General features: G+C 38.6%; 1 protein-coding gene across 2 annotated transcripts in view; it reads left to right on the forward strand.

Annotated features, from left to right (window-relative positions):
• The first annotated feature begins 2,830 nt into the window (after nucleotides 1–2,830).
• The window catches only part of LOC145492240 (uncharacterized), a 66,390-nt gene continuing 50,324 nt past the window's right edge, over nucleotides 2,831–18,896 (forward strand). The window contains exons 1-6 of one of the 2 annotated variants that reach the window (XM_081471596.1): nucleotides 2,831–3,137; nucleotides 13,206–13,439; nucleotides 14,551–14,706; nucleotides 15,505–15,572; nucleotides 16,338–16,396; nucleotides 17,901–18,013. In XM_081471596.1, the coding sequence (XP_081327722.1) occupies nucleotides 2,868–3,137; nucleotides 13,206–13,439; nucleotides 14,551–14,706; nucleotides 15,505–15,572; nucleotides 16,338–16,396; nucleotides 17,901–18,013 (900 nt within the window). In that variant the 5' untranslated portion in view covers nucleotides 2,831–2,867. Of the gene's footprint in view, nucleotides 3,138–13,205; nucleotides 13,440–14,550; nucleotides 14,707–15,502; nucleotides 15,573–16,337; nucleotides 16,397–17,900; nucleotides 18,014–18,896 lie in introns of those variants that run through there. The other variant, XM_081471597.1, reaches the window with a different exon arrangement.

Raw genomic sequence — 18,896 nt, forward strand, 5'->3', positions numbered from 1 at the left:
AAGTCTGCGTACGAGCTAAGTGGCCCATCACTACAGCCGCGTATCTCCGGTTTCTTCCCGGAATGAATCGTTTAGGAGTATTTCTACTCCACCCTGGTTACATGGGATGCTAGTCCATCACGATAGCGCTACCCCCATCATTAAATTCACCTGGATGGAGAGAGGCACTGTGAGAGTAAAGTGCCCTGCCCAAGAACACAACACAATGTCTCCGGCCAAAAGACAAGAGTAATCAGGCTTAAAAGAGCTCTGTCACGGTATTTTGAGTTATTTTGGCCACATACAAAATTACCTTTAAATAGTAGGAAACCTGAAAATAACAGTTCAGTAAGATAGAAAAACACCAAAGAGATAATGACAAACCATAAAGGAACAAGGATGGCTAAGGATGGAGAAGATTGACACGGATTACAAACGACGAATTTGAAAAACTGAGGCTAAACTTTTCAATATGCGCAAAGCGTGACTGAGCTCCTTTAATTTCCTCAAATTTCTCCAGGATTTGCGTTATTCATTCGTTCTAAACTTTACTGGGTTTTGATTGGATTGCTGCCAGATTGCTAGTATAGGATTGCTGAAAAATAAAGTTCAAGGACCGTTAACATTCAGATGTGTATGAAAAAAAAAAAAAAAAAAAAAAAAAAAAAAAAAAAGAAGGAAGAAAAGAAGAATACTCGTTAGCGATATCCCGGAGAAAGTTCCATAAGAAATGGTCGTAGATGCTCGTGGTCTCGCTTAGGGGTGTAAAGCGAGGATTTCTAGGGTATTCTGGACGAAACACCGCTATTTTTAGCTGTCAAAGTTAAAATGGGGATTTTGCTATCATTTCGGTTTTTAAAAGTGAAATATCTCAGGGTCAAATAGAGCCCGAGTCATGCCCAGACTGATCACCTTTAGGGGTTTAATTCAAATTTTCCGAGCATCCCCGACCTTCTCATATGAGAGCCCCCCCCCCCCCACTCCCCTCGGGCAACGATCGTAGTTGTCGTCCTTGCAACGATCGCTGAGATGCACTTATTCAAGTCTTTAGACATCTTTCTCCGCAGTTCAAATAAATCATATATTCCCTTGCAGTAATTCACCATAGACGGGTGCGAACTCACAACATTAACGTGACCAGCTGTCAGTTGGCTTGATAGCCCATGATAGCTGGTCACAGCTTGGCTGTATGGCATATCGCAAAGGTCATGGGTTCGAATCATGTTAAGTCTGAATTTTGTTTACACGCTTTGTTTATCTATGCTTTGCGGTTATGTAATTTCTCCTATTCCACCCTTAACATGGAAACAAAATTAATTGATTTAGCCGCAGTAATCTGCCGATAATTATGGAAAACCGAGAGACATTAACCTTTTGTGCTGAAAGAGCAAATAAGGAACAAGTTAGGAACGAAGATGGTTTTAATAGTTTGTGGCTTATCTGAGCTAATATGTTTGACCAATGTTAGCTAATGTTAGTCCACAGGTACCCTGTATATATGTATAATTATCTCGCAATACCTGAAAGTTTTTTTTTTCAAGTTATCAGCATTGTTTGTTACTTCACACTTCAATGCCTACCTTGTGGTCTTTACGAGCATTTGACAGCATGCGAGCAGTGCTTCTATTTTTGCGAGTACGAGCAGTGATCAAATTTGTCTTGCGAGCGGCGGACTTTTGGAAAATACAGGTGGCGGGCAGCGAGCACTTCGTCATGTACCTTCACGTGAGTCAGTGAGTTTCCGTGAGTGGATGTTCAAGGAGATTTAGCTACAAGATCTAAAGCTTTCTAACCCAACCGTTGTGAACACACCACGAGAAGAAGCTAAAAGCTTCCCTGAGACTTTGAAGTGTTGTGACATGGAAGGTTTTTTTGGCTACAAAATTCTGAGTTAATGTAATCAACATGGCATTTAGTCGCATTTCGAGTGTCGGTTTCGATGATCGGCAAATTAGTTTCCGGCTGATTGACTGAAAAAGATTCAACGCAATGAAGCTTCATTTGGAGGCTTCTGGGATCTGACAAATTGCAGCCATACCGCTCTGACACGCTCTGAAGGCCGCATGGTAATAGTGATCAATAGTGAGGTTCTTTACGTCAGGGTTCTACTGATTAATTTCTATCTTTGCGGGTGACTTTCGCGACGGAATTCTTATGTGCGTCAGTACCAATAATTAAAACATCAGCTAAACGAGGAAGAATGCCCGGGAAAGCATGTTTTCCAGAAACATTCATAGCGCGTGCATACTTCCCCAATGTTTCCCAGTTTTGCCATACGGGAATAGATCACGTTTGATATACTCGATGTTCTAACATGCCGCCCAGGCTTTCATGACAAAAATTCACGGCAAATTTTTAAGTTTCTATTGGTCCCTCAACTCCCTTGAGAGACTTGGATACAAAGAAAACACCACCAGATATCAGAGAAGTTTGTCCTGAAAGCTTCGGAGCAAACGTGGACTATTGAGCACATCTTAACGAGAATCCGAGCATGCGAGCACTTGCAAAAATTTGGTGAGCACGAGCAAGCAAACGCGCATCTAATTTTTGCGAGCACTTTTGGATACCCTTTAGTTCTTTGAACAGCCGACTATTTTGCCTCCTCGGTGACGCCGTGGATCGGCGAAATGTGGAATATTGACTTAACTAAATTCACTCACTCGAAAACGCGATAGATTATATCATTTTAAGCTTTTGAATTTGTCGGTGACGAAGTTTATCACTTTTTCAGCTGAGCAGCTCTCCTGATCAAAGCTAATCAACAACCGACAAGTTTTGCTTAGTCATCCTTGCTCGCGCGATTTCGCGCGTGGTCTAGCACGTGACTAAAATATCACGTGATCTGAAGTTCGTACCAGTCTCAGGATACACGACATTTTTCATCAAACATGGACACAGATGTGCTAAAAGGTTTTGTGGTCCTAGTGTCTTTACTGTTCTCAGCCAGTGGAAGTGTCCAGGAAGATGTGGCAACAGTGTCAAGAGAGAGACATTTATTTGTGCAGAGAGACTCGCCACTGCCAGGCTCTCCTAAAAAGTTGCTCAAGATTGAGAGCGAACAACCGTCTCGGTCCAGCGGCGACCAAAATCTGCACGACTTGTTTCGTCGAGTACGACGATCGGTGGTAGACCCAGATATGAAGCCAGAAGCTACCAAGGTAAGACTTGATTCTGTTGTTTGTGCTCTGAAATTTCGCTGTAAATTCGTGCGAGCTGGTTAAAGCGACTTAAAGCGTGCTTTGCATATGTGATTGCGAATGCAATATTCTAATTTCGCATTATGTCATCTTGTTTTCGCTGCATCTGTAGTTCTTCCGTGTCGGATGGGTTCTGTACAATCAAACACTGTTTTTAGTCGTTAAGTTGCTTTCTTTAAATGCAGTCTCTAACCTAAGTGTTCAATTCTGTTTGAGTGTCTTTTTGAGCTTTTAAAACAGTTTATGCAAAATAAACGTTCAAACTTCCTGTTGAGTAGAAAATAATGTTGACGTGCGTAGCAGACGGTACGCGACCGTCGGAATATGTTGATTTTTATCAAGCAATGTTAGACAGCTGCGATCCGTGTTTTCTGCCCACCAATTTGCCTCTTGGAGTTATGCTAGCGCTAATTAGAAGTCTTTGGAAATACTTGAACGAAATTATTTACTCATTTTGTACACATAACAGAAGTTAATTAACAACTACATAATCGCAGATGTGCTTGTGTGATTCGATTGGTCTGCTATTTGGAATCCGATATCGGCCGGCGGTTGACTTGAATATGGTGCACGGTACTAAAGTATATCAGAACAGGCAGTATTTTTATCTCTATTGGAAAATGACAAAATGATCTGTTTTTGTATTTGTTGATAAGGAGGGGGCACATGTATTGTATTGCTGGTCTTTGAGCCTACTGTAGTTAATGCTATGATCTCTCTTGACAACTGCGTTGTTTGTCTTCCCATCAAACTTGTACAATGTCCTTATGTGACTGCCATCAGTATTTTCCTTTTGTTTTCAAATGTTGAAGTTCTTGGCAGGGTAACTAACAACTACCCTAATTAGCATGAGAAAAATAAAAATTGAAAGAGTCTTGTATGCATCATTATGCAAATCTGTTATTGTTATGAATGTGATGATATGCTATCTCAAATGTTTTAATTCTCCTTTGTCCATTACCTAAAAAGTAATTTTTTTAAAAAAGGCTTTTTATAGTGATTAACCACTCTTAACTCGACACAGTGATCTTCTTTCATTGTAAGTTGCAATCAATGGATGTTTTGACAAGTTTGGATATGCCAAATCTATTCCACAAGTGGATTTTGCTCAATGTCTGTTCAGACATGCTTCAGTGCTTGGGACATTTTCAATGAATAGTTTCCAACTGGTCATTTGCTTAATTATGGCAAGCCGTTTGTAGCAAAATTTAATCCTTGCAATATATGTTTAATCCTTTACATAATGGTTTTATTTAAAGATAGAAAAAGGCATTCAATCCAATGGTAAATAAAATTTTTGGTTCAATTCAATCTTTTAATTTTCATGATTCAATCCAATACCTGGAATATTGATTCAATCCAATATCTAAAATATTGATTCAATCCAGTACCTGGAATATTGATTCAATCCAGGGGATTCAATCCAATACCTAAAATATTGATCCAATCTAATACCTGGAATATTGATTCAATCCAATACCTCGAATATTGATGCAATCCAATACCTGGAATATTGATTCAATCCAATAGCTCATACATTGATTCAATCCAATACCTCAAATATTGATGCAATCTTCCTGGGCCGAGCGCGGCCAACAAGAACGAGAGTAACTGAGCACTAGAGAGCACTGAAAACATGGCGGGCGAAGGAGAACTAGATTTAGAAGTTGAGCTTCCTAAGTTTCTTGCAGACATCTTGGATAAAACGGAAATAATTTTTGAGAATTTTGACTCACAAGTTGCAGAAGCGCACGCCGAAGTTCTTGTTCAAACCATTAGTCTGCTTAGGTAAATGAGACATTGCTACAACCGAGACACAAGGGACACGGAAAATTTAGATTCCATTGCTGCCGCTTTTGTAGATGTGCTCAGTGTGTTTCGTTGCAGAGCTATTACTCCGTCAACTGTTACTGCGGATTCCATTACGATAGAAAGCGAAAAAGGACGAAATCATGGAAGACCATTTCTTAAAATTCCTGTTGAGGTGCTCGAGGAACTTTGAGGACTAGGATTCATCTGGACAACGATAACAAAGATGATTGGAGTTTGGCGATGGACAATTCACAGAAGATTGACAGGGTATGGCTTAGAAGATATAAGGGGTTTCGACAGCGTACCTGATAAGGAACCGAAATCATTCAAGAGTATGGATATAATTTTAATTCATGGCAGGTTTCTTTAAGTCCATTTGTTAAGAGACTAATAGTTGCATGACTGTGACATGTTGTGTTACCCGAGTTAACAATTGACATGTAATACGAGATTTTGTATTTTGAGCCTTTGTTTTGTTCTGTCGTATTATCAAGATCGTGTTGTAAGCATATATTCGCATACCGTCATCGCGAGGAGAATAAACGTACGAGTTGGAACCGTTTAAGTTACTTCGTTGTTTGTTTCGTTATTTTACAATTGTTACCGTCAACCGATTACAACACCATTGGGTTACGGGTTCAATGGAGGAGAATAAGAGAAAGGTTAGCAAAATTAGATCCCCAAAATACTGTCTTGAGATGGGGTGCGTAAATTCGCTTTGGCATCTGGATGGACATCACTCTCTGATCCGATGGAAAATACTAATTCACGGCTGTATAGACGGATTTTCTCGGAGAATAACGTTTTTGAAATGTAGTGCCAACAATAAAGCAGAAACAGTTCTTGAATTGTTTCTGGGTGCCGTTAAGAGAGACGGAGAATTTTGGCCTTCGAGTACAAGTAGATCGTGGTGTTGAAAACGTTGGTGTGTGCGATACAGTAGAGCAGGTTAGAAGAGAGGAGAGGGGCAGCTTCACTGCAGGGCCATCAACACAACCAACGAATTGAAAGATTGTGGAGGGATGTTTCCGTTGTGCTTCCCACTTGTACTTTTACACTTTTTGTAGTATGGAATTGTCAGGCATCCTGGACACTGATAAATCAGTGCATCTTTCCACCTTACATTTATTTTTCAAACAAGGATAAACCTTGCTCTTTGCCAGTTCACTGAAGCTTTCAACCACCAAATGGTAAGAAGAGAAAAAAAACTGGTTGCCATACCAAATGTGGCTTAATCATATAATGCAGCCTGAAAACCCCCTTTCAAAAGGAAAGTCATATGATTTTGAATACTATGGTGATGATCCTGATGGTCCAACTCCATTGGACAGTGATAACAATGTTATAGTTGAAGAAATTGACCTGGGACAACTTGATTCAGTGCAGTCATTTGTATTGGAAAGGCTAGATCCCTTAAGATAATCAAGTCAAATGGGAGTAGACATCTTCCAAGAGGCTCTAGAACTAGTGACAGTTAAACTTGGGCAACTGACAATTGCATAATACTACATGTGTGTGGGCTGGGTAAAGGAGATTATGGCCCTTAAAGTATTTTTGCAACTCAATTCACAACAGAAAACCTCACCCTGTGTCAAGTAAATTATTTTCTCATCTTCCTTTTCATTGATATACAAAACTCAGAAACTGCTTGAATTACAGAATGCCTAACTTCTAGCAACACAACTAAACTGAAGAGAAATCAGGGCATTTGATAACTGCCATGTGCACTACTCTGCCTTGCAGATTTTTTAGGTACTTATCAAAACAGATGTTAAATTGTTGCAAAGTTAATTTGTTATCTTATTTTCAAAAGTACCCAGGACACAAGACTAACTTCTTGGTGCACTGGCGTAATGGCTACTAACAGGACTCATGTCACTAGCCAAAACTAACTTTGCACCAGCCAGCCTTTTTCATACACAGCTTCACTGACTTTTTTACAAGAGTGGTGGTCAATCTTGGACATTTCTTGTTGCGTCTAAAACGTTAATAATAATCACTAAGAAAATTTCACTCCCACAAACACGAATCCTGCTTTTCTTGAATATGCTTATGTTCAATCTCTGATGTACTTTTATCAGTGTTAGCATTTTCTTTTATCTCCCTTTAATAGTTAAATATTTATCATATGCTTATTAAGGCAATTATTTCCATGAGATCCACTCATAGTTTCCCTGTTTTCATTAGTTTCTATTCTCTTCAATCAGTTTTACTTTGTCAGGATAATTCTCAATTTTGTTTTCATCCAGTAGACCAGTACTCCATTCCATCATGATTGTCACATTGGCTAGTGAAAGTGCAAAAATCTACGATTCAAAACTGAAATGTATGGCTAGTTGGCAGTAGTGTTAGCCTTGAGCCCTGGGTACCCGATAATATTCACAACAAATTGGTGCCATGTTTATCATAGAATATCAAGAAAAACATCGTTTTTAGGAAAGAAGTACCACATGTGGGTTAAATAATACAAAACATGAGACAACAACATTGAAACACTTAAAACACATCCCAATGTTCAATGATTGCTGTCTTGTAAAATGTAAAGGTTCTTATTTCAAAAATAACTTAAAGCCAGGTTTACACAAGCAGTTTTTGTGAGAAACATGTTTGACTGTGCACACGGCACAGCAAAAAGTTTGTTTACAGTTCAAAGTTTAGTGTGCCAGTATTGATTGGACAGCAGAAATATGCACAATACCAAAGACCAATGTGGTAGCAAAATTTGCCACAGTTTATGTTATTTGCCACAAAAAGCTAGCACACACAGCTTTTAATAAACAAATATGTTTGTCACATAAAAATTAGTTAACTTACATCTACAAAAGCGGCAGTAATGGAATCTAAATTTTCCGTGTCCCTTATGTCTCGGTTGTAGCACTGCCTCATTTACCTAAGCAGACTAATGGTTTGAACAAGAACTTCGGCGTGCGCTTCTGCAACTTCTGAGTCAAATTCTCAAAAATTATTTCCGTTTTATCCAAGATGTCTGCAAGAAACTTAGGAAGCTCAACTTCTAAATCTAGTTCTCCTTCGCCCGCCATGTTTTCAGTGCTCTCTAGTGCTCGGTTACTCTCGTTCTTGTTGGCCGCGCTCGGCCCAGGAAGATTGCATCAATATTTGAGGTATTGGATTGAATCAATATTTGAGGTATTGGATTAAATCAATATTCCAGGTATTGGATTGCATCAATATTCGAGGTATTGGATTGAATCAATATTCCAGGTATTGGATTGAATCAATATTTTAGGTATTGGATTGAATCAATATTCCAGGTATTGGATTGAATCGATATTTTAGGTATTGGATTGAATCAATATTCCAGGTATTGGATTGAATCATGAAAATTAAAAGATTGAATTGAACCAAAAATTTTATTTGCCATTGGATTGAATGCCTTTTTATATGTTTAAATAAAACCATTATTTAAAGGATTAAACATATATTGCAAGGATTGAATTTTGCTACAAACGGCTTGCCATACTTAATATCACTAAACAACGTGATGTCTGCAGCAAACGTGCAGAGACTGGTCAGTACTTCCCAGGGAGGGAGGAGCATAAATGCTCAGTTACTACTATATTGCTTATTTTCACTTACATGTAGTACTTAGTATTACTTCTTACCAGCCTTCTACTTAAAAACCTTAGTAACAGCTCTGAAGAGAGCAACATGTAGTGATTATTTTTTGCACCATGACATGTGTACACTGTATACACGGAATGCAAATATGGCAGACCACTCAGTGGGTATCCAGGTATGAGTCGCATGAAAGCAAGGTAAGTCAGGCTTTGATGTTTTGTTTTGACAATGCTTCCCAGGAAAGTCTTGTCCATTTTGTTTTCCCCTCCTTAAGCGTTTTTGTGTTCCTGAATGCCACCAGAAGGAAGTGGAATCTTCCACAATGATTTTTAGTTTCCCTGTTTGCCTCTGAGAGCAAAAAAGATGAAGGAAAGGAGTTCACGATCGCTGAAGGAACTGTTTAAGTTTCTTCGTTACATTTCAGGCTGGATGATTCTAGAAAATGTATAAGCGATTGCTTTAGCTCCAAGTCGTCATTTGAGTCAGTGCTATCACTGGTTTCAACGATGGGGCAGTTGAAGTTCATGCGCTTGGATATTACACCATAGTATTTGTTTCGTGCAGTTCTGTGCGAGTGGAGGTGGACATCAACAACTTCTTCTTTTGAGACAGAGGTTGTCTTCAAGAGGAGCTTTTCTTTACCTTGGGGAAGGTACTGGTCATGCAAATCGTGTTGGAATACCACCAGAAACCACATAAGCTCGTCACTTAAATGATTTTTCTAAGACCTTCTATCCTGAAATGTAGTGAACAAACTTTGGTTCCCATGGCGATCATGAAGTCCTTTCCTTCATCTCAACGAATTACATTGATCCAAGTATTTTCCCTTAGAGGCAAACGGTGTCCAGAAGATTTCTATCCCTTCTTGTGGCATTCAGAAAGATAGCAACTCATATGCACAGCGAAATAAAACAGACCAAATCGACGACGACGCAAGAGTTTTCTGAGGAAGCATTATGAAAACAAAACAGGCTGACTAGCCTCGCATTTGGTATATAGTCGTGAAAGTCACATATTCATGTAACAGGTGCGAGAGTCATCAAGAAAGTTCAAGAGATGAGACACAGCTGTTAAGTAGATTGCTATAACAATTGACCATCAAGTATGGCTGCAACACAAACAAGCTTAAAGGCTGTTGTAATATTTGACTATGTTTGTTGGAGCACAGAAACTATAGTTGGTTAAAATTAATTTTGTGAAATACATTATAAAATACCTTTATAATATTTAGTAATGTTTTTATAAAATTAAAAGCTTTGAAGTATAGAGTGTGTTAACTGTATGTACAGTTAAAGTGCACCTAACCCCCAAATTTTTTTTTCGCTAATACGAATCTACTTGTTATTTGAAATAGTTCTGCGAAAAAATTTTTGGATTCCGTTAAATCCTCGATTTTCTGTGCCCCGGCGAAATCTTGAAAAAAGCTCCAAAACAGTGCCATTTTGTTTCACGACCGAGTTTGAGGAGAATGGGTCCAGCGGCTCTTGTGACGTCTACCCAGGAAGGTTGGATATCTCACGTCCTCTCATTTCCTTCAGGATAGTGCAATACACATTCGAAAAGTGCGCAGAAACGCCTTCCAGAGGTGCTATCGGCTGTTGCAGCAATATTCCAGATTTAAAGAAAGATATGCTGTACAATTTACTGGCGATGATCAGCTAATGGTGCAATAAAGACGTAAACTATGGTTGATTTTGTCGAACCGAAACAAGCGAACTGAATCTGTGAGAACCATTGAAGAACTCTCACTGGAATTTGTTCCGCAGACTTTCGAACGCTATTTTCATAAATTTTCTGCTTAAAGCTAACCAGCAATTTCTAGAAATACTACCGCAAACCTATATCTTCCAATCCCGCAGTATTTATAACATAACCGGCAAAGTTGTGTGATCTGATCATGATAAATAAGCGTTATACTGACATGTAAATAGATCGCAACTGTACGACGCTAACCAACACTTATTTCTCTTTCGATTTAGATGAAAGTCGAAGATTAATCCTTTAGAATTACATGATAACTAAATTTTTAGACTCACAGAGTTTTTCGAAGGTTTGGAAATCAGCAGTGCAACAAAGATTCTGTGCAATAGCGTCAAAAATATGACCGCGTAACATTATCTGCGGACTGCTTAGGGAACACATCCTTTTTGCTTATCCAACGAATTTCACTGCAAACTTTAAGAGCAATTTACATTGGTTATTTGGAATTACGACTTAAACGTGTGACAATGTTAAATCGGTAATTGTATGAAATGTTTCCTTCCGCCTTGCTTCCCGCAGCTTCAAAAATACAGGTCCAAACAATACGATTTTCAATCGATCGAAGCCAATGTTTTGGAGGTCATCAAGTCTCCAATACTGCAACACGTACGTCGCTCTTACAAACATGAAGCATTCAACTGAAAGTAAAACACAAACTGGATTTAACAGAACAATCACACCTTGACAAAATACATTCTCGCTAAGGACAAATGTAAACGGGCTATAAACACGCGTGGGAATCTTATGTTTAGTTGACGAAATTACCATCCAAAGCAGTCCTCGAGTTTTCTTTCCTGCTTTTCGTTTGCCTGCTCCTCCACTTCGTATCTAGCTTTCCATTCCTAATATACAAGAAGCTCGTCCGCAAAGAAGTCCTCCCCTTCGTCGCTTGAAATATTGTAAGTTGCTCTCAAAGCTCTAACCAGTGAGTTCACAGTTGTCGAACGTGCTCGATCGAAGTTTATTTCGGAGTCTTCCGAATCGAAACTTAACTCTGACTCCAGTGACGAAAAAGAAATGATTCTGAGACAAAACTTGGACGTTTTAGTCCCAAAATACATCGGAACGATTAGTTTTGTGTTCCATTTTCTCGAGCAAATACAGTGAGTTGACTGAGGCGCTATTGTGTTTGGTTCCTGGGTAGATGTCATCAGGTACCGCCGCCCCAGACTCCCTAAAACGCGGTCGTGAAACACTTCAAGCGCGACTTTGAAAGGGCATAGAAAATCGAGGATTCAACCAAATTCAAAAATTTCTTCGCCCAAATGTTTCAAATAAAGTCTAGATTCGTTTTAGCGAAAAAAAATTTTGGGGGTTAGGTGCACTTTAAAGCTTATCTGCAGTTGGCAAGAGTTTTTTCCTCTTGAACTTAACATTTTAGCGTTTTTGTTATAAAATATCATTTCTCTATGACAAATTGGTTGCACTCTAGCTGTAAATACTTCTTTTTTAAATTTTACTGGAAGTTGTACAAGTGTAACTACAGCTAGTAGTAAGTAATGACGTCTACATGTATGAGTAAATATTATATGGCTACATGCACATATGTAGCTCTGTGAGCAGGCAAAATGTGCAAACCCTGCGCTGTGACTGGCTTCCCAAGCCGGCAGGATGGCACCATCTTGCCCACTCTGGATTACAAGCTGTTTCCTGCAAGAAAATAAGCCATATAATAAATCCTTTGTTAACCAAGATTGTTTGGTCAAGATCGCAGGATATTGGCCTTGCTCTTTTTTGCGCATAAACATGCAAAAAAAGAACAAAGAAGAAGGCCAATAACCAGCCATTGACTGACCCCACACTTGGTTAATAACCCATGTGTATTGGTCACAGCATTTCATTGTCATACGTTTAGTTCAATACGAAGCTACTGTTGCAAGTAGTTAGGGAGTGCTCCGACTTTTAAAATCTTTTGTCTTCAGAACTAAGTATTAATGTACATGTTATGTCACTGATCCGTTTAATTCCCTACCTGTCAGTTTTTCATATGTGACTTATTATTGTCAAAATACCCTGCAAAACAGCTTTTTTTTTGTACTTGTTTTGTTTAGATTTATCATCGAGAGCACAGGCGTACAAAATGCCAACATTAGGTGGACAGTAAGAGTCGGCTCCAACAAAATTAAAATTATAATTTCTTCTTCTCTATATGTACATGTACCTTAATAATAAACATTCTGCAACTCATTACAGTGATAGATCACTTTGTCATCTTTTCAAGTTGTTACATTTGAAGCAAATTTTTGCTGTGAATCAAATTAATGCAGGGTTTTTATGGTCGAGTTCCTTTTTGCCTGGGGTGTTGAATTTTGTTGAATATTCTCACAAGTAATCTGTTCATGAGTGAACATTCAAAGTGATGAACTGAACAGTCAAACATGTGATCCAGTGTATATTTAACCAGATACAGTTTGCATGTGTCAGTTGTATCATGCCTTTGTTTACTTTCAGACAAAGAATCTTGAGTTTCTTAAGATAACAATGACAAATTATTGGTCAGCAGTCATAATCATTCCTTGTAGAGCCTCTAGCGTGGGTGGCAAAGGGTTTATGCATGACCTGTGACGAGGGCAAAAATTGGTGTCTTATGCATGTGAATTTACAGTAGCTACATATAATAGTGTAATTTGATGCATGAATTGTGTTAAAATTCCTGTATTAAATGGGTTCACAAACCCACTTTGTTACCCTCTCAAAGGATCACTTGTATGCTATGGTCCTCACCCAGAGACATCATCTATATTTAATTACTAGGATTATTTTAAGACTTGCATTAGTCAGACTCTTCAGCTCAGAAATTAACTTCCTCCTACATGTCCTTGTACGTGTATGAATAAAATTTAAATCCTAGGTAACATATGTGGTTTTATTTTACAGTTTCAGCTGAATGACAGTCACTACATGGCCTATGTGCACTGGGCAGGAGATGGCAGGGACACTATTGTGGTGTTGACACGTGACAGAAATCCAGGCTTGAACAGCAACAGCCATGTGTGGATTTCAAGAGATTATAGTCGTACCTTTGAGAATCGCACAAACGCTTTTAAGCAACGGAATGGCGACTTTGCTCTTATTGACATGTTTTATCCTTCTCCAGTAGATAATACAAAGGTTAGTATAGTTAAAAGCTGTTGGTGGATGAGGGATGCCAAGGGGAGAATTTGTAAACATGCTGCAGTACATGACTGTATTCTAAATGGTTTGGACCAGAGAATGTCATTTAGTAGTTTTAATTTATATTGACATATTATGTATTTTAGGTCATGAATGATTTCAACATTTTTTAAACCAAATTCTTTTCACCTTTTGGGAGTTCTTAAAAAGAATAACATGCACACCACCCAACCCCCTGAGTCCCTGCCCTGCCAGGATCCCATATCACCCCCTTCTCCAGGTCTTTTTTTTATTTTATACTAACCTAGATTCAAGGAGCTGTCAGCTCAGACTGTGAATCTTTTGACAGTCCAAGGGCACTGGTCATTGTCCAGACGAGAATTAATCTTGGTTGGGATGATTTTTGGTCATAAATGTATTGTTTTATCCAGGGGTTTTGTCAATGTTTTCAGCAGTAGGGCAACTGGTTTTCACAGGTGGCAGAAATTTTGGAACTGAACTTCTAAAAATAGTTCTTCTACATGGTCAAACCAGGCGGGCAAAATCATCCTCACAGCCGGTCAATTTGCCCAGTGCCCAGCCCTCAATAAAACCCCTGTTTATGTTGAATTCCCTTGCTTCTTACATGTAATACAGTCATGTACTGACTTACATGTACAGGTTGACTCTGGTCTAATAATGTCAGACCAAGCTAAGCATGGCAAGTACAGCAGCTTGTTAGTGTATAATGTTATGTTGGGTAGCTGATGTGTGGTTATGCTGTTATGCGGTTATATTGCTTCCACCCCAGAGATCAAGGGGCCATAGGAAAAGGGGACACCCTTACTTCCTGCCACATGTCAGAACTGAATGTCAAGAACGCTGTTTTGTGGACAGATGCCTTTTCAATTTTATTTAATTGTTATTCATACATTCCTAGTTTGTAATTAATCATACAGTAGTTTGTAATTAGTTTTTTTAGTAGTTAGTTATATAAAATTGAGTCCAGACGTATGACTCTGGGTATGTTTCTTTTGCCATTTACTATTTATTAATAAAGAATTGTTATTCCTGTTATAAATTGTAAGCTTAGGGTAGTTTCAACAGGAAATGTTTTTTTCACTTTCAGTATCTCTTTGTGGATACACGCCACAGACTAATATTCAGCTCAAGAGATGACTGTGTCTCATTCCTGCGAAGCCATGTGTCATTTAAGCCAGATGAGATCTCTTTCCACTCAGCTAGCAGTGATGTTGTTTTATCTTATGATGAGTCAGCAAAAAAGGTAATTTTTATTTTAGACACTTTCAAGAGCTGTGTATTATTTTAATAAGGTTATCTTGGGAGCATTTTCATGACAGAAATTGCTTTCTATTTGTTATTTATCACTGACAACTATTTCAATATTTATATTAGGTACATACATACACTGTAGGCCTTGTTCCTAGGACTATGAGATAAATGAGTTAATTGGTTGACTTGCCTTCTTGCAAAGCCAATCAATTAGGATCAGGCTCATGAAGCTTGTCCACTCAAAGAGGTAGTCTTGCCCAAGATGTCTGCACTACACAGTGACCCTGGCTAGGACTCGAACTTGAACCACTTGATTCAGTTGAACTCGCTGATCATTAGTCCACTATTCAGTTGCTACCCTCATACCATGAAAAATTTTGCTAGTCCTGTCATGAGTGTATGCGACTTTACAAGGGCTTTTGGGTGGGTGTATAAACAGGGGAGAATTATATCTGGGGAGGGATGGGAGCTTATAAGCAGTATGAAAAGATATGTTTTGCACAAGTAAGGACACAGTTCTGTCTAGGATGAGCTAAGTCATTGTGTGGACCCTCCTCGTAATGGCTTTAATAGTGGAGCTACTTAGATAAAGCTCTTAACATAAGATTAAGTTGAAGTCTTTTTAAGTGTGAAGAGCGATGACGATGATACACTTAAAACTACACACCGTGTGTATAATAATTATTCATCATGTAAATTTGCTTTTTTATAACTGTTGCCAGGTTTAACTTTGAAGTGTTTGCCTTTTGAAGTTGTTATTAAGTTTGATAATTTTTTTGTGTGTTGACAGCTTTATTATTCCAGTGATTTTGGATTTTCGTGGTCTTTGAAAGATGAGAATGTAAAATCATATTATTGGTAAGTCTGTCAGCATTTTTCAGATTAGTGCAGAGTCTAGAATTTTGGATAATTTGTAAGTAAGAAAATTATTTATATGGTTAACTGGAAGGTTAAATGGTAGGTAGGTGCCTGCATGGGGTATCCAGGGGCTTCCACTATGGCTAGATAGAATAAATTGTCACCATGCCTGGCAAATCCTGACAACCCAGTCATGCATGAGCCCGGGCCATTCCAGGCATCAGTCAACTGATTAAATCAGTGGAAGGACAAAATAGAGGCTGGAGTTGGGGAATGCCTGAAACACCACTACAAAACTGCTTGGGACTGCTGAAACATTAACTGACTTCAAAGCCACTGTAAAAAAAGCTGATTTTGAACTTGAAGTCTAAGAACCAGCCATAATGAAGCTTCAAGTTTTCTTGTGAGCCTGCACTTGTGAGTTTAGCCATTGACCAGATCGGAAGAGCCTGCTAAACTTGCAGCAGCTGAAATTGTTAAATTTTCATGTAACTAAATGATACTTTGCACTTTAATTTTAACAAATGAAGGGGAACGAAGTCACTTTATCTTCATTCAGAATTAACAATTTTGTGGTACAGATCAAAACATCCCAAACCTTATTAACATTTGAGGTAAAAGTATCAGACACAAGCTTGAAAACAGCATGACAGTGTTTACTTTTCACTGAGTTGCTGCTTCTGGCCTGCATCAGAACCTTTTACTGAACCACTCCTGTGTAATAAAATGTCTGTTTTATTTTAATGTATTGTTTTCTGTCAACAGGGGTATTCCTCCATGGGACAGTGCTAACACATTGTATATTATGCGTGAAGAGGTTCAAGGTATGCTTGCTACTTGTGTGCTGTAGAGTATGTACGTCTTCACTTCTTTTCGATGTGAAGTTTATATGAAATAATTCATATATGAACTGCGGTTGTAGATGAAAGTGAAGGATGATCATTGCAGTAAATTTTCCAATTTAAGCAATTGGAAAGAAGAAGCCTGAAAAAATCAGGGCTTCAACGGGATTCGAACCCGTGACCTACACGATACCGGTGCGATGCTCTACCAACTGAGCTATGAAGTCACACATTGGGAGCAAGGTCAATTTTTTGAGTTCATATCTTCCTGTGAGGAGTGAAATGATGTGAAGTTTATATGAAATAATTCATATATGAACTGCAGTTGTAGATGAAAGTGAAGGATGATCATCGCAGTAAATTTTCCAATTTAAGCCATTGGAAAGAAGAAGCCTGAAAAAATCAGGGCTTCAACGGGATTCGAACCCATGACCTCCGCGGAGGTCACGGGTTCGAATCCCGTTGAAGCCCTGATTTTTTCAGGCTTCTTCTTTCCAATGGCTTAAATTGGAAAATTTACTGCAATGATCATCCTTCACTTTCACTTCTTTTCATTACCTAAAAACTAATGATTTGATTTGTCACCCGGGGAAGTAGTTTTCTTTTGAAACACAAGGAAGGACACTCTCATGCATTGGAGAGGGGGCACTTAGCAATGTGACACTTATTTTGTTTTGATACGTTACGGGTAAAAATAAATGTTGTCCAATCCAGGCTATTTTTATCCAGGGTATCATTTTAAAAGTTAAAAAAGTAACCCACCCCTCCCCTACTACCTCTCATCTCTCCTCACTACTCGACTTTTCCTTTGCATTCCATGCATGCGCACGTATTCACCTCATTTGTATTTTAGTAGTACACAGAGTTGTCAAAAGCTGTCAGCTGCTTGGGAAAACACCATAGTTTTGTGTGATCAATTTTGGCTGCAAACTTTGCTACGTTATTCTAACTTTTGATTCATCAGAAAAAAGATTGCAAATTGAGCTGCCTATTTAAACAATATTTAAGCCTTTTCCGTCAAAGCTCTGTGAAAAACATGATTACTTATTTAAAAATTTGTAGCTACTGTGTATACTACACGCTAAAATTCTCTACCTCATATTGGGTCTAAGTTGTGTAACATGCATGAGCTAAGCACAGCAATTAATACCCATTGGCTAGATGTCCAGCAGCTGTTTGGGAAACAAGCCTGTGCTCCCTTCCTGAACTCAAGGAGTGGAAGACCAACAAACAAAGACTGAACCAACAAAGGCCAGACACAAGAGAGTGGCGGAAGTTGAGCCTATAATACCCATAACATGGCAAATTGTCATGTTGTTTTTACTAGTAGGGAAGGAGAGGGGATGGGTGGGTGATGGGAATGCTCTTACAGTACATTAATCACATTGCAATAGTTAGTGCACGTTTCTACATGACTATGAACCCTTTAGCAGTTCAGTGAATGCTGTAATCATCATAATTCTAATTCCATTAATTTGTTTTTCAGGTGGTGATTCTAATGTGGTTAAAACCGACTATTTTTCCAGCATTGCAATAGTACTGTTTAAGAACGTGATTGACTTTGAAGTCCTGGACAACTACATGTTCGCTACAAATTATGTGAGTGCCTTACAGTGTTTTGCCTTTTTGTATTTCTGTTGAATAAATTATTAATAATGATAGCTTTTTAGGGCAGGAAAAACCCAGGTTGCTTTTGGGCAACTGAAAATAGAAGTTCAGTGGCCCGGTGGGCAAGTGAAATTAGCTCCAGTACATGTACTGTACATGTAGTCTTGTGAGTCCTACTGAAAAGTCAGCTTGATAAAATGATAATTTCCAGTCAGAAACTAATTTCAAAACTTAAGACTGCAAGATGAGTAAAAAATTGAGTTGAAAGCATGGATTAGTTAGGAACCCAAGTATACTTTGTTCGGATTTGTCCTCTGATTGCCATGTTGTACTGGCTGCACCACATCAGCAAGTAATATTTAAGTAGGGGCAAGTAATATTTAAGTAGGGGCAAGTGAAAACTATCTTATTATTACACAGAAGTATTACCTTTGATACTTCTCTGTACAATGTGCGCATAATTCTTCTGATACTGTATTTCAGCAACTGATTTAATTTTGCCTACCTTCATTGCTAATAACTTCTAACATTCTTGAAGTACTTTATTTCCAGTCAAACAAGAGCTTAGAAAATTTTATACCTGTATGTAAATTATGTACATTTAAGATAACCATTATGTCCCAACAACTACACTGTAGATCAATAAATTCCTTAGTACATTGTTTCACAACTTTCTTGATTAACAACATTCGTCGCAAGTGGAGTTTAGGTGCCCAGTGAAAACAAACCCAACACATACCCTGTAACCCCAGCCCCATGATGTGAGACCCCCCACTTGGCAAGCACTGCCTGCAATTCGGCCACGAGTCCTCCACCAGGCTGAATGGATCTCTGAGTGAACCAACTCAGATCAGAGCAAAGGGACACATGGCTG

Source organism: Orbicella franksi, chromosome 7 (genome assembly GCF_964199315.1).
Source record: "Orbicella franksi chromosome 7, jaOrbFran1.1, whole genome shotgun sequence".
NCBI lineage: Eukaryota > Metazoa > Cnidaria > Anthozoa > Scleractinia > Merulinidae > Orbicella > Orbicella franksi.